We start from the raw sequence: 13,922 nt of genomic DNA on the forward strand, positions 1-13,922 counted from the left end.
TTAAAATGCTATTTGTGATGAAAATCATCATCCAAGGATTTAATTCACTTACTCAAAAGAAATATTCTGTGTAGTTAATATTCTGTGGCAACAGATCTTACCATGATGACATATTCCATAGGAAATGTGTTAATTAGTCATAGGAGTTTCTGGGAGAAAGTTGTTCTGGGTTTTTTGTGGTTGCCTCTGAAATGTTGCAGTTTGTTATTCCATTAAATTATAGATGGATTGGCACATGTCCATATGACTTATGGAGGTCCCTGAAGTAATTTTCTTTGTTTACGAAGCCTCATATTGAGGTAATCCTTTTTTGAATTATAAAACCTGCTAGAGAATATGATTATATGAATTTTTTTTATGCCATTCTCTATTCATATGAAAAAACCCTCAACAATCTTAACAGCTTTTAAAGTTTTAGGTACTCTTCATTCTGAGTTTTTTCTCTTTACATGGAGGGCTGATGTAATGCTTTGAACAAAAGGTAAATTTTAAGTGCTCCCTATATAGGTCTTAGTGAATTTCCTTAGCATTTGAAATCTTACTAATATCCTTTAAGTGGATGAGAACTTTACCTTTTATCTCCACAAGGAAATGCATGTAAATTAATGAGATTTTTTTTCTAAGTGGGCTGTTTAAATTGTTAATCTATTTTACTGGATAGCAATTATAGGAAATACGGGTTTTAAAAAAGTAGTATTTCTTTAGAGGGATTCTGCTTTTTGTGATTTATAGATCAAATCTGTCTTTGAAAGGACTGTGGATTTGATGGGATTTTTAAAGGTTAGGTAAAAATTTGCAGACTGTACCCTTGTTGGCATAGGGAGGTGGCTGCACATGGACCTGCAGGATGGTATCAGGTGTAAAAGAAATAGTGAAGACAAAAATGAGATTATAAAGGAAAAACAGTTCTTTTTTTATTTCACTTTAGTGAATTACAGCTTTCTCAGATATTGAAGATTTTACTCTGCACGGAATGAAAAATTAGCAGCCAAGGGCAATTAGTGCAGAGCTATTGTAATGTATCCCAATAGGTACCAGCAAAACATTTCACATGTGAAAGTTTTTTCACACTGCACTGTTAGTTCTTCCTGCAGTTTCTAAGTGATAATGGCTTGTTGCTATCTGTTATTGTTTTGACAATGATGCTAATTGCTTAATTGCCTTCCAGTAGCAGAGTTTCAGAAAACATCGGGCTGTCGGTAAATCCTCGCTCTGAGAGTGTGAAGCTCTTCCCTGTGAAAGAACTGGAGTTACAGCCTGGGGGAACAAGGCAAAAGCTGTTGCTGAGAACTTGTTGCTGTCGAATCTGTGGTTAGAGTGTCCTGTCCACTTTAATGAGAAACTATTTAGCAAGAAGGTGGGGGGGATTATTGTTCAATGGAGTGTTACAGCCTGGCCAGGGACATTGTAGCTTGGGGTATCAGCTGTATTTAATGCACTCCAACTTAAACGAGTAGTGTTTGTGTTACATTATTTGGAGGGAATAGAATTTTAAACCAGAGATTGTTGCTGCTAGTTATGCCCAAATTAATAGTTCACATGGAGATTCAGGACAAGAAATTCAGTGTTTCCCTTGAGTTCCAAACCATAAGTCAAATCTGTTTGCTATAAAATACTTGGAAGGGCTTTGGATCTTTCAAAGTCAGTTACTTTTCCAGCAACTGCCTTTAGTATCTTCCTATCATCCTTTTGCTGTCTCCTGTTGAATATTCAGTTAAATATTTTTGTTTAAATTAAATATAGATAAAAATTAGCAGAGTAGCATGAAGGTGAATCTCCAGCTAGTTTCAGTTTTTGATTTTTAAATCAGAATGATGCCAAAGGGGTTTTTGATTTTTGATTTTCACATTTTGTAGATTTTAGTAACACAGTAGATGTAGCACTGTAGATTTTTAGTGGGTTAATATTTAGCAACTTAAGTATAAGGTCCTTCTATCTCTACCCCTGCTCCAGAACAGGCAGCTAAGATCTTCTAGCCATTTAGTTTCCTTCTCAAGGTACAAGATGGGACAACTATCAGAAAAGCCTACAAAACAAGACATAAACACAGGTCAGAGTGACCCAGAACTCAGAACATTGGAAGAACTCCAAGAGACCTTTATGTGCTGAAGAAGAGGTGGATGAAGACATAGGGTCTTGACGACCCCAGCCTCAGTTCCAGGGGAATTGGACCAGGAGTTGGAACCAGGGCTGGACTGAGAAATGTGTAAAGCAATGATTGGAGGGATCTTATAAAAGCCATGGAAACTAGACCTGGAGGGCCGCAGGAATGCATGCCATCATGTATTCCTGTGGGCCTTTGGCCTGATATTAAAGGACCTGTACTTTTTATCTTACCCTACACTAATGTGGCTTAGAGTCCTGCTTTGGGGGGGGGCTCTCATGGCATCAAGAACAAAATGAGATGCATTAATATTTTAGTTCTTAAGGTACAATCCTGTTAACTGTCTCTATTTAGTGTTATGTAAAGATGCCTTAGTCTTTTGCTGGTATTTGCTTTCAGTCTTGCTGACCCTGCTTGAAATAATAAAAGCTAAGTAGCGTTTCTTCATTGATGTGCCAATGAAATTAGGTCTCAGTACATTGAACTTTGCACTATAAATAGAAGCAGATAATGCTAAGGTTTATTTATGGGTTCTTGGACATATCCTAATGGGCTTAAGTAATAGAACTTAAACCAAAGTGAACATAGTTCATTTTTCTGGCAGCAGCATCAGATTGCTTTTTTCAGTTGCTCTGTGTCCTTCTGTAAATCATCTCTCAGGTACAATATCTGAACATTAAAAGAATCATTGGATCAGAGTGGTTGTCTTTGTGGGTTGGCATTACCAGGCATTCAGTTGATGTGCTTCGGTTTCTCTCAGTGGCCTGTCCTGCTGTTTCTCTGGAAGCACCTTTTTCCCTTCACACAAGTGAGTTTCCTGGTGGGCACACAGTGCAGAATCCGTGCTGCTTCGTGCATTGGGCTTGCACTTCCCTGCAAAACAGAGCCTTGCTCTTCCTGCTAAATTTTTACACTTGAACTGTGAGTGGTTTGGAGGCTTGTAGTTGTTGAATTAGGTTAGTCAAGTGCATTCATTTTCTATTTTTCAATAACATATTGCAAAATAAAAATCATAGAATCATAGAATCCAAGATCATCGAGTCCAACCCTTGGTCCAACTCTAGTTTATTTACTAGATCATGGCACCCAGCGCCACGTCCAATCTGTGTTTGAAGATCTCTAGGGATGGTGAATCCACCACCTCTCTGGGCAGTCCATTCCAATGCCTGATTACTCTCTCTGTAAAAAATTTTTTTCTGATATCCAACTTAAATTTCCCCTGGCAGAGCTTAAGCCTGTGCCCCCTTGTTCTATTGCTGAGTGCCTGGGAGAAGAGACCAGCCCCCACCTGGCTATAACTTCCCTTCAGGTAGTTCTAGACAGTGATGAGGTCACCTCTGAGCCTCCTCTTCTCCAGACTAAACAACCCCAGCTCCCTCAGCCTCTCCCCATAGGACTTGTGCTCCAGTCCCTTCACCAGCCTTGTTGCTCTTCTCTGGACCCGCTCCAGCACCTCAATAACCTTTCTGAACTGAGGGGCCCAGAACTGAACACAATACTCAAGGTGTGGCCTCACCAATGCAGAGTACAGGGGAAGGATCACTTCCCTGGTCCTGCTGGCCACGCTATTTTTGATACAGGCCAGGATCCCATTGGCCTTCTTGGCCACCTGGGCACACTGTTGGCTCATGTTGAGCTTCCTGTCAATCAGTACTCCAAGGTCCCTTTCTGCCTGGCTGCTCTCCAGCCACTCTGTGCCCAGCCTGTAGCACTGCAGGGGGTTGTTGTGGCCAAAGTGCAGGACCCGGCACTTGGCCTTATTGAACTTCATCCCATTGGAATCAGCCCATCTCTCAAGTCTATCCAGATCTCTCTGCAGAGCCCTCCTGCCTTCCAGCAGGTCGACACTCCCTCCCAGCTTGGTGTCATCAGCAAATTTGCTGATGATGGACTCAATCCCCACATCTAAATCATCAATAAAGATGTTAAACAGGACTGGACCCAATACAGACCCCTGGGGAACACCACTGGTGACCGGCAGCCAGCTGGATGCAGCTCCGTTCACCAGCACTCTCTGGGCCAAATGTTCTATGCTAGCACATAGTTAATTTAGGTATGGTTTTGTACATTTGTGCAGAACTTGTCATAGAATTGATAGAATCATAGAATCGATTGGGTTGGAAAAGACCTCCAAGATCATCAAGTCCAACCCTTGGTCCAACTCCAGTCCCTTTACTAGATCATGGCACTCAGTGCCACGTCCAATCTCAGGTTAAAACCTTCCAGGGATGGTGAATCCACCACCTCTCTGGGCAGCCCATTCCAATGCCTGATTTCTCTCTCTGTAAAGAATTTTTTCTGATATCCAACTTAAATTTCCCCTGGCAAAGCTTGAGCCCGTGCCCCCTTGTCCTATTCATTATAAAAACAGATTAAGTTAGTAGTAGAGATTGTCTTGGTTTTGTATCCATGCTTTAAAAAGCCTCTACAATACTTTTAGGGATGCAAATTCCAGAGTGTGATATTAGATTGGTTCACTTAGTGTTGACACAACACTTCAGTGCCATCAGACCTGTGAAAACTGATAGTGCTGTTTAGAGCTCTGTCTTTTGTGCTTCTGAGCTGCAGAGGTGATTTCAGAGGCCCATTTTAACTGAGTCATGATAAAGATCCAATTCATACAGCAAAATTTTAAAAAATGCTTTTCTGAACTAACAGCCTTGTCAGGCTGTCTTAGACTTGCCCAAAATAAATGTAAGAGATAGATTGTCAAGCTGGGCCTGTGTAGAGGGAATGAGAAGCAGAGGGATTTCTTCTTGATGTTCAAAGTTTAATGTGTGGAATTCCCATTAACCCTTTATATGATCATATCTCAACTCAGGCACTTATCAGGAGTAATTTTTCTGTTGCTTTTATGTCTAGAATGTCTGTCCTAATGAAAAATTTAAAAAAGTTGTACAATTTAATGTGTTGTACAGGAATACATCACATTCCCTTGCATTTCTAGGAGCATTACTTGGCACAAGTGTCACTAAATAATTTGTGTGCATTACAAGTTAAAAAAGTATTGTGTACCAATAAAATGGTAAAAGCATATTTTGTTCTTTTCTTAGAAGTGAGGTGGAATACAGAAGCATTTTCATTGCTTCTTTCTGAATTATTTTGGCTTGCTCAAAAATCCTACTTGGTCTTCAGAAGTGGCACTTTACTTTGGATTGTGAGAAGCCCAATCAGTGTTATGGGAAGAGCTCTCTGGCTGGAAAAATCAGAGTGATTTTTAAATTAACCCATATCATAGTTGGAGGTCAATGTTACATCTGGCATTTGAGAAATGTATGTGCACTCCCTCCGAGGCAGGGACAGTGAGAGTTTAGCCTAAGCTCTAATTAGGCCACTGGTGTGTCTTTTTTTACTTCCTTTATGAGCAGCTTGTCTTCATATAATATGTTTAATGACTCTTTCCAGTGATTGAAAATTGAATAACATTAAAATGGCCAAGGAAAACTTTGGATTTACTTTTCATTGTCATTTTATACCTAGTCTTGTAATTTTGGCCTTGGATATCTTCTGAATGTAATGCCTTCATTTTTCTGTCATATGCAAGAAGTAGTTCAACTTTAGGGTCTTTTGTGTCTACTTTGAGTGTAAATGTCTGGGATGGAAGAAGTTGCTTTTCTTTAAGCCTCCTCCTTGACTTCACATTTCACTTGATGGCTACTCAGCTGTTCTGTGGTTAATAGTCTGAGTCCAATAGGTTTTCTTTTTATACTTTTTGTCCCTTTCCCCTTCCCCCCAAAGTCATGTGCCTCACAGATAATACAGAGTATTGCAAGGTTTTATATGTGCATTTCAGCAATAAATGATGTTGAAAGTTTGATCCCCGCCTGTGTTGCACTTAAGGCAGTGGAAAAGTCACGAAGAATTGAATTGATGAAGGAAATGTTAGAGTGAATGTTCGAGAACTAAATTTTATTTTAGACTTATTAGTCAAGTGTGTACTAGTAAAGTAAATGGTCCTGTAACTATTGGCAGAAAGACTAGCTAGACAAAAGGTACCATGTCTATTTGATTAAACTCTTATTGTCAAGAACTGCTCAGCCACATCCAGCTGCCTTGTGGAGTGATGCTTTGGCTGCATTAACTACAAAACTTACTTCATTTGTCCAGGGTTAGTTTGCTCAGTGGTAGACTAACAGTTCACCCATAGGGACGGATAACCAAGAACCAGTGCCCAGGAGCACTTTCAAGACAAATTTAACACGCTAAATAAATGTAGTTGTTTAAGATGCAGAAAAGAAGCTTCCCTCCAACATGCTTAACAAAAGTATGTGTGATTGATAATTATAACACAAGCAGAGGTGTGGAGTTTAAAGTTACTACATATTTTAATATTTAAGTTACTCCCAACTTGACCATACAGTGATGTTAAAATGCAAATCATAGAATTGTTTGGGTTAGAAAAGACCTCCAAGATCATCAAGTCCAACCCTTGGTCCAACTCCAGTCCCTTTACCGGATCATGGCACTCAGTGCGATGTCCAATCTCCGTTTAAAAACTTCCAGGGATGGTGAATCCACCACCTCTCTGGGCAGCCCCTTCCAATGCCTGATTACTCTTTGTAAAGAATTTTTTTCTGATATCCAACTTAAATTTCCCCTGGCAGAGCTTGAGCCCATGCCCCCTTGTCCTATTGCTGAGTGCCTGGGAGAAGAGACCAACCCCTACCTGGCTAGAACTTCCCTTCAGGTAGTTATAGACAGTGGTGAGGCTGTGATGATGCCTGGGCTCCTCTAAATATTAGGAATGTGTTTTGTCCTATACCACAGCACTGGTGGCTGTGTATGTGTTAAAGGTCAGGCACGTGGTTAGTTAATTCAGTGTGCGATTCATCTTACTACAGAACTGCTATGTCAGAAATACTGAACGATCTGACAGGATAACTCTTTTTTCCCCCCATAGTGTGCTGGAGAAGAGAACTGGGTGGACAGTCGGACTATTTATGTTGGGCACCGTGAACCCCCTCCAGGCGCCGAGGCCTACATTCCACAGAGATTCCCAGATAACAGAATAGTCTCATCAAAGGTACCAATATTTGCTTTCACTCACTCTACGTAAATCAGCTGAAGTTATTCTATGTGTGTTCATTTATCTCTTTCAAGATTTTCTTCCTGTACTTCCTGCATATTTTTTTCTTTCCATGACCAAAGGGCAAAAGTAGAATGATGGTATCTTGTTTATTCTACAGAAACTAATTGCCAAATTGCCTCTGACACGAACAGAAATAAAATTACTTCTCTAGTGTTTACTGCAGTACAAAATGTAGCTCTGTCTTTGGGTAACAATGTGCTTTTCCACAAAGGAGTAAGAAAGCAATTTTGATTTGGGACAATCGTGGAGTAAAGACTTCAAGGAAAAATTGCATCTTTTGTAATCTAAAGCAATACCTCAAAGTACTAAAAATAGGTTCATTTGTTGAGCACTTACATTCATCATACAATCTCCACCATGACAGTGTCATTCTCTTCAAAAGCTCATATTGGCAAACCCCCATAGAATTAATAATCTTCATTATACACATGCAGGTGTGAATCATTCTTAAAGTGATTTACACCTGCATGTGATGCATTTGTGATGGATTTGTGCCCTTTGTAAACTTTCCAGTTGTCCCTCACCTCAACTAGTAAGCTTCCAATTCCCTAAGTGAAGAGCTTTCTGTGAGCAGTTGGGATGTTTGTCTCTCCAGCTGGTTTGCTTTAGCCAAGGGTTCATGTTGCAGTGTCCTGGGAAACTGGACATTTGCAACTGATTGTATGGCTAACAGCTCAAGAACTCCACCTTATCAGTGTGCTTAGGTTTTTAATCTTCATGAGCACACCCCATAACCAATTAAGAAATCATGAATTTAAAAGAATAGCTCCTTTTAGTGAGAGAATTTCTTTTTGAACAGTGTCTCAAATCCACAGACATATTAAGAACTTCAGTAGCATTGTGATCTCAAGGAACTGAGTATTTACCCTTGTGGATCTGAACCCTTGCTATCCATTAACATAATGGCAGAGTTGTAATTAAACCCACACTTTCCACAAATGGTGTCTCATATCTCATGTGAGATTTTTGCATTTTACTACCTTATTTCACTGCTGGTTTTAGTACCTTCTTTCTGTACTTCATTCAAAAACAGTGTGACAAGCAGCATAGTATCTGGGCATCCTCACCTTTTGAACACTACCTAATTAATGCAGCAAATACTCCAGATGAAGTACAGTGAAACTAGTACAGTAGTAAATCCTGTGCTCTACACGTTGATTTGTATTAACTTCTGAATTATAGAAAACACATTTTATGCAGATTTTGTTACTCCTGTGACGCTTTTCTGATTTTTTTATCTCATACGTTTCATCTGGTATTTATATAAATAAAGCAATTGAAGTTATGGCTGATACTTGTTGAAATAAAACTGTGTTGCTCAACTCTGCAGTGTGTTTTGACACCTTTTTGTGGTTATTAAATTAGTGGAAGTTTCAAGTTATTGTGTCTTGTAAAGTGAGATTTTAAAGTATGGATTGAATTGAAGAATCCATGGCAGCAATTGATAAATATGTACAACTTCAGTCAGTTCAGGAAGGAGACTTCAGTATATTTTTATTTGGATGTAAAGTGTATTTAGTTGAGTGTTTTTAATATGAAACTCTAGTTGTGAACTGTATCTGTAAATAGTTTTCCATAAACAAAAGGTATTAGTGAAAATATGTACATTTTTAATATATACATATATACACACAATGTTTCTCAGTTTTTCTGTTTATTGATAAAATTTTTTTCAAAAAAACAAAATACAGGTTGTCTGTGAAAGTAAATAGTGGTGATATTTTCAGGAGGGAGCGGAGTTCACACAGATGCTTTATAATATTAACAGTTCTTTAGGCTGCTGAAAGCTGTTTCAGTGGCATTTGCTACATGAGTTGCATATGAGAACTTTCCATGCTGTCTTGCCTTTGCTGTCCCTTTCAAGAAAACTCAGTCACATGCTCCATCCCTAACGGCCTGAATGAAGCACCAGTGTGACTTGACTTGCATTCACTCTGTGTCTGTAAGGTAGCTGAACTTATCCTTTCACCCTGTGCTTGTCCCATAGTTGCTTCAGGAGAATCTACTACAGTGCAGGAAACACAGGCTTAAGCTTCCTGAAAAATTATCAAATCTGCAAAATGGAGACAGCAAATCCATAATTGTCAGAGTAGAATAAAGATACACGCAAGCAAACTGTATGATGTTACTTGAGCCATGAAGGATATTTAGTTCCTCTTTCATCGGCGAGACAGACGTTCAGCTGTGCCTTTATAGGTCTTTAGTGCTTATGTAAGAAGGTGTATGAGTGCTCTTCAAGGGTGAGGAACTCTGGACTTCCAAGTACAGATTTTACCAATTTAAGACAAACTGAATTTCTAAAAAGGGTGGTTTAAAACTATGAGGGAACTTCATCACTTACTCTGTCTGTATGGTGCTGTAGTAACAAATGTCCTGAAAAAGATGGCAGCTTTTTTTGTGAACCTTAGACTTTCCTAGTCCTTCCGAAGGTGTGCTTGTTATAGTTTGAGCTGGCAAAATGCCAACTGCCTGGTACCCAGTCAAAAAGTCCACTCCCAGAGCAGGAGAGTGAGGGAAAACAGCAGAAACGAGGCTTTAGACACAGTGAGGTTTTTATATTTATACAGAGAAGAGGAGAGCTTAACACAGAATATGAAATAGCACATAGTGACAGAAAACAACAACAGGCTCACCTAGGTCACCCCAGCTAACAGGTGAAACTCCAAGCCAACCAAACCCCCTTCCCAAAGGAAACCTCCCAGCAAGGGGGAAAGAGGAATTAACAGGAATGTGCTCATGTCCCCGGCTAAACAGACGTGCGGACCGGCAGCAGGGCCTGATATCAGCAGTCAGGGAGCGGGAACCGTCCTGGTCAGAAGCATGGACCGAAGAGAGGAGAGACTCCTCCCACCTTGCTTGTTATACTCCCTGACACTTCCTGATGATGTCAGATGATATGAAATACCTCTATGGCTGTTTAAGTCAGATGATACCTGTCCCCTCTAATCTGTGTCACAACCTTTGAGGCCTGCTAAAAACTGAGGCCTAAATGGGGACCTATGCTGACTAAAGCCAAAACTACTACAGTGCTTTATTGTGCTTCAGCTGGGGCTTCCCGGTGTCATCAAGATAATGCTTGGATTCAAGTACAGAGGGATATTTCTTGTATATTGCAGTGTCACTCTGGAACTTGGTTAATACTCTGGTCATGAAAAATGATAGGCACATCTGGACCAGACATAAATGTTCTATTGGTTTGATGTGTTAGTTCAAATATGATTTTAGCAATGTATTGCAAAAGGGTGGAAATAATAAAAGTGTTAAAATAATAAAAGTGGAAAACTTAGGTCTTTTGGATTGTGCAAGCAGTTTATGTTCTAGAGGTAGGGACCTTTGTAATGTGGATCCTTGTGCTGATCTGACTTCTTGCTCCCTAAGCTGCCTCAGGTGTTCGCCTTGAGAGTGGCTGTTACTGCCCTTGATTGAATTTATCACATGACAGGGATGCAGCATGGCAAGATATCAGCTGGTAGAAAGAACTAATGTTTCAAATGAGAAGAAAGCAAGCAATTGAATTGACAGGGAAGTGGCTTGCTTTTTTTCTTTAAAAAATTGTGCACATTTTGAAATTGCTTACTTTTTGGTAGAACTGCGGGGTCAAAAGGGAACAAACCATGTAGCAGTTATCAAAACTGGGAGGAAAGCAACAGTTTTCCTTATGACATAGGATAACAAAAGGGTCTTATTTATTAAAAAGACTGATAAATCACTAAATAACATTCACATGAAACTTCTTTAAGGTCTAAGCTTCATATTATTGTGCTGGGAGTATCCCAGTCAGTGCACTAACCAGAGTATCTGTACAGGTGTAGTAGTAAGGGGGTGTGGTTGATCAGCTGAGAACTGCCCAAGATCCTTCAGGCACAGTATGTTGTCACCAGCAGTATATCCCCAGGGGAGAATGCAGGACAAAATAAACACACAGTGATAGTTCCTTGAAATACTTTCATGGTGTTTGCTGCTCTGAGACTTAGCCATTTGTGGACCAAAAGTGATGATTTTGTATTTAATAGTTATTACTCCAAAACCTTTTTAAGCCCATATAAATTCTCAGAATATGCAGTTCAGGCACAGTCAAACCAAAGAAATGTTTGCTAAAAGAAACTATGAACCTTCATTTTGTAACTGAGCAATAACATTTGAAAGTCAAAAGAGCATCCCAAGCCCACAGTGGGAACAGGCCTTGTCATGTGTTTGTGAAGCTGATAAAAAACTGTGTAGAGCACTCTCTGTGGGCAGAGAGTAGTTAGACACAAATGTGAATGGGACAGGGACCAGTGCAAGGGAGTGTTATGTCTGCCTTTCAGTGTGTACAGTCCTGCTCTGCTCTCAAAGCAGCTGTAACAGAGCTCCCAGCTTGTGCCCAGGGAATCACTGACTCACAGCCACACTGGCTGAAGCAGGAGGTCAGATCCGATGCTGCAAGGGTTGAAGAGTCAGGTGTGCCCAGCCGTGCCAGGGAGTGAGTGGGGCAGGAGCTGTTGTTGTCAGTCTGTCTAAAATGCTTTTGTATCGACTGGACTCTGTAAAAGGTGCCAGCTCAGGGGTAACAATACCTGAGATGAGATGGACTCCATGAGTGTGCACTTCTCCTTCCAGGCACAATAGTACAATTTCCTTCTGGGGACAGCTGCCAGTGCCTACAGAGAGCAAGGAAGAGCTCTTGTTTGCTCTTGATGATCCTGGTCAGGATGAGATTTCTGGGGCAGAGGCTCTCTGCAACCTCCCTTGTGTTCCCAGGAGAAGCCATCTACCCTTCCCAGGACTCAGTCCAGGGTTATTAAGCAATATTTTATCCTCTGCTGGCACAACCCCTAAGAGAGCCTTTAAGTTTTTTTGTGTAGTACAGAGTCTGCATGTAGCAAGAGAGAAGCAGAAGGAAGGAAAACAAGCAGGTCCAAAACTAACACCAGGGAGGACAGGTGTAATTTTTCTCTCTTTACCTATAAGAAAGTGAAGCTTGCTCACTCTCACACACTTTTTCTCCTGTTTTACCAACATTCTCTGTGATTTCCGTCTTCAGTTGAGTCATCCTTGCTCTAAGGCCATGCTCTCAACTCAGTTCTTATGATTTTGCTATAGTTTTCTTTGCTTGTTCTCTAATAGTTAGGCAAACTGTGATTCAAAGAAAAGTAACATTTTTATAAACAAAACTAATTTAAAAGAAATTTTCAAACTTTTGATGAGGCCTTTTTCAACTATTCTGTTGAAGGGGAATAACTGAATCTATGTAATATATGTAATACTTGTGTTGTTTATTTAGCATAATACTATGTAAGGTGATTTTCCAGTACCTAAAAGGGGCCTGCAAGAAAGCTGAAGAGGGACTTTCTACAAGGGCATTTAATGATAAGACAAAGGGGAAGTGGGGTTGATCTGAAAAGAGGGTTGGTCTAGGCTGAATATTAGGAAGAAATTCTATACTGTGAAGATGGTGAGGCACTGGACAGGTTTCCCAGAGAAGCTGTGGATAATGCATCTCTGGAAGTTCAAGGCCAGGTTGGATGAGGCTTGGAGCAATCTGGTCTAGTGAAAGGTGGAACTAGATGATCTTGAAGGTCTCTTTCCACCCAAACCATTCTATGATACATGTATATGCCTGCAGTCTAGTTTTTTAACTGCAACTTTAAGAATACATTGTTTCTTGGTAATTGATAGATGCTGTAAAAATCTGTATATTAAAAATACTAAGTCACTGTGGACACAAGTGACCGCAAGATTATTGTTCAGCTTTTCTCTATACTTCCCTGAATTTATTATCCTGAGGTTGGATTCTGTTTTGCAGAAGGGATGAGAATCAGCATACCAAGATGTCTATAAACCAGGGGTGAAGCAAAGTAGTAGATGTCTTTGTCATAACAGTTTTATTCATATACAAGACATATTGAAAAAGATTGAGGGAAATGAGTGAAATAAAACTGGGTTGGAATAGAGGTGGTGACTATTTAAAACAAATAATCTGTAAGAAACTGAGGTGTTGACAGAACTCTAGTGCGGGATGGAGAACTTTTTCTTACCTCTTCAGCTTTTGATGTCAAGTGATTACTTAAGAAACTCTCCATTTACTTAAAGAAATATGTGCCTCTTGGGATGGAAAGAGAAGCTTGAAACACCAATTCTGGCATGCAGAAAAGGTCAAAATAGAGTGTTTAAAAAATCAAACCATTGCCAAGAACACTATTTTGTATTTTGGAATTTGTGTGATTGGTTCTAACAAGGAGGTGTTGGAGCTGAAAGCAACATGGTATCAGTAAAGAGGATGCAAGAATTGGTGCAATGGAGCCAGGGGCGTGAGCGGGAATGCTGTGGGGGTGTGCAGGAGTAGTTTGAACACATCATTACAGAACTGCACCAACATTGTGGGTGCTATTGCGATTATAAATTGGAAGAAAATCTACTTGAATGATGCTGATTTGATGACAAACAGACTGATTTTACAGGTTCTTGCACAGCGCTTCAGATGCGTCTGTTCACCCAATGTGCTCATCCCTTGGACGAATATCTAACTCTTACCATTTGCTGTTTGATGTATTAACTCCTGTGTGCAGAAACCATGTATGTGCTGTGGCCTCTAAGTCTCTTGCAGCAATTAAAGATGATCAATTAAGCCTTCCCCAACTTAAAAGCCTATGCAGGTAGTACATAACTGTTTGGATAACCTTATATCCTTCAAGTGAATTACAATTAAAAATGTTAAATATACATAAACTACTTTTCAGAATTTGCAGA

General features: G+C 40.0%; 1 protein-coding gene across 3 annotated transcripts in view; it reads left to right on the forward strand.

The window, feature by feature from the left end:
- ATP11A (ATPase phospholipid transporting 11A) overlaps window positions 1–13,922 on the forward strand; it is a 116,322-nt gene that overhangs the window by 49,877 nt on the left and 52,523 nt on the right. For all 3 annotated transcript variants that reach the window (XM_071569772.1, XM_071569848.1, XM_071569941.1), the window contains exon 2: window positions 7,005–7,127. In XM_071569772.1, the coding sequence (XP_071425873.1) occupies window positions 7,005–7,127 (123 nt within the window). The remainder of the gene's footprint in view (window positions 1–7,004; window positions 7,128–13,922) is intronic.

This window comes from Pithys albifrons, chromosome 1 (genome assembly GCF_047495875.1).
Source record: "Pithys albifrons albifrons isolate INPA30051 chromosome 1, PitAlb_v1, whole genome shotgun sequence".
Lineage (NCBI taxonomy): Eukaryota > Metazoa > Chordata > Aves > Passeriformes > Thamnophilidae > Pithys > Pithys albifrons.